This window comes from Scylla paramamosain, chromosome 11 (genome assembly GCF_035594125.1).
Source record: "Scylla paramamosain isolate STU-SP2022 chromosome 11, ASM3559412v1, whole genome shotgun sequence".
Taxonomy (NCBI): Eukaryota; Metazoa; Arthropoda; class Malacostraca; order Decapoda; family Portunidae; genus Scylla; species Scylla paramamosain.
In genome coordinates this window covers 17203523-17206022 of record NC_087161.1, presented here as the reverse complement: position 1 = coordinate 17206022, position 2500 = coordinate 17203523, and the positions used below count along the sequence as shown (strand labels likewise).

At 49.1% G+C, this 2500-nt stretch overlaps 1 protein-coding gene across 1 annotated transcript in view; it reads left to right on the top strand.

Annotated features, from left to right (window-relative positions):
• LOC135104996 (tetratricopeptide repeat protein 27-like) overlaps positions 1-2500 on the top strand; it is a 4010-nt gene that overhangs the window by 755 nt on the left and 755 nt on the right. Inside the window, exon 2 of the mRNA XM_064012862.1 lies at positions 523-2500. This exon is cut by the window's right edge and continues 755 nt beyond it. Coding sequence (XP_063868932.1) covers positions 523-2500 — 1978 coding nt within the window. The remainder of the gene's footprint in view (positions 1-522) is intronic.

Here is a 2500-nt window from a genome sequence, read left to right as displayed (position 1 = left end):
AATGTGCAATTTAATTTTTTATTTATTTATTTTTCCTTATTTTGCTTCCAATACATGCAAAAGGCACTTTAATGTTTCTAAACAGATTGTTTTGAACTAAATTACTACTTTATTTAATCAGTTTTAAAACAGTTTTTGCCTATCTGTCTATATATTTGCAAATCAGGAGTTGGGAGTCAATATTCAAGATGTAAACTATCCATTACATGAAAGTGGGTATAGCTCAATGAAATAGACAACAGCTAATCTATAAATCCTAAATTATGATTCTGTGATCTTTTACACTTACAAGATTATATGACAAAATTAATCTTATTAAAGTCTAAGCCTATCTTGTTTAAAACCAAAAGTTTAAATTTTTTAACTCGTGTAGAGACTAATGCAGCTGATTAATGGCTAGCAGTCATTCAGGTCTGATTTTCAACTGTTGAGATATTCAGGGCAAAAAAAAAAAAAAAAAAGTAAAGATTTCTGATAAAAACCTCTGATGTCCTAAAAAATTAAATGCACTGCTTCTTTCAGAGGTTCAGGAATGGACCCGAGTGGCAGAGCTAGTTGCTGCCGGAAGCTACGTGCAGGCATTGCAGGAGCCTTTGTGCCAATCAGCTCTTGGTAAAAGCTTGCAGCGGGCAGCTGGAACCAGTGTGGTGGACCACTACAAGGCTAACTTAACCACCTACCTAGAAGAGGGAGGGGAAGAGCAGCAGCATGTGGTCCTCTGTGTGGGTTTGTGCTGTTTGCAGCTTTTCATACAGAATAACTTCACAGGGCCACAATTGGGACCTCCACCTGCCACTCTGTTGCCGGGGTTGGTTCCAGATGGTGTGGAGGCAACAGATGTATGGGAGGAAGCCTTAGAGGCCCTTGTTGGAGACACAGAGGGGGTCTACAATCTGCTAGAAGGACCAGAGTACTTAACAGTGGCCAGGGTAGCACTGGTAGAGATGCGGCCACACCTGGCTGCCTGCCTCACCCGGGACTGGTGGTCCATGCGGTGCAGCATGGCCCACCAACGTGTGGCTGATGAGCGCTCCCCAGGTCTGTACGAGGAGTTACTGTGTGCCCTTAACCAAGCAGAGAACAACATTGACCTGCTCTGTGTTTCCAAGGAGTTGACAGCCCTCTACCATCTGGAAGCTGGCCACCTTCACCTCTACTACTATGATGTGGGACGAGCAGGCCAACACTTCAAAAGAGCCAGGGAGGCACTTGGCATGGAGATTGAATTGACAGGGGCACTTGGCAAACGGACAAAGTGGCAGCAGGAGGACCGGCCTCAGCTTGTGGCAAAGGTGAAGTATATGGGGCAACCATTGATGGCTGGGGAGTTACCAGGCAGTACCCTCCTCCCCTCAGATCTGCCTAAAGATTTGCTTCTGCAGGATGACACTCGGCTTCCCCGACCTAAGTTCAGGGACCAGGACCAGGATGTTGTCCCTGACCTTAGACCAGTTGAGCAAGCAGTCTTGCTTGCTACCCTCACTCACCTACGACGCTCTTCAGCTAATGATATTCAGTTAGATCTGGAGACCAAATCCTACCTAATAGCCCTCCTACAGTACCCCAAGAACTGGTGCCTACAACTTTCTGCCCTTTTGTTGCGATCCCATGTAGAGGCTACAGAATCAAGGGCAATGGAACGCTCTCTGAACCAAGTGGAAGAACTTGTGGCAGCACTGAAGAGGGAGGAGCCATCCCGGCGGGAACGGTTATGTCTGTTTGGTGCCTCGCTTGTGCCGCCGCATTGGGAGCTGCAACAGGAGCTGGCCAGAATGCTGATGCGGCTGGGCTGCATCAAGACAGCTCTGGAGGTGTTTGAGCGGCTTCACCTGTGGGAAGATGTGGTGACTTGCTTCAATGGACTGCAGATGCGGCAGCGGGCAGCAGAGGTGGTGCAACAGCAACTCCAGAAAGGAGAGACACCCAAGTTATTGTGCATGTTGGGAGAGGCAACTGACAATACTGAGCACTACTTGCGGGCCTGGGAGCTTTCCGGCCACCGCAGTGGGCGGGCCCAGCGCTGTCTTGGAAACCATTACTATGTCAGGAAGGAATACAACCAGGCTATTACCCACTATGAAAAAAGTTTGGAGATCAACAGACTGCAGTTCCCAGTGTGGCAGCGACTGGCATATTGTGCCCTGCAAGTGGAAGCCTGGGAGAAGTGTGCCCAGGCTTACCGGCGATGCAGTGTGCTGGAGCCTGACAGTTTTGAAGTTTGGAACAACATGAGTCAAGCCTACCTCAAGTTGGATCAAAAGCCCCGTGCTTGGAAGGCATTGAAGGAGGCCTTGCGCTGCAAGATGGATTCTTGGCGCTTGTGGGACAACTTCATGCTGGTGAGCACCTCTCTAGGATACATGCAGGATGCACTGGCTGCCTACAGCCACATTTTGGGTCTGAAGGAGAGGCACGTGGACACCCAGGTGTTGGGTCGTGTGGTAAAGGCCATTGTAGAGGGCCAGCGTGACCCTGAGGGCCGTGAGGCACAGGGGCTTTA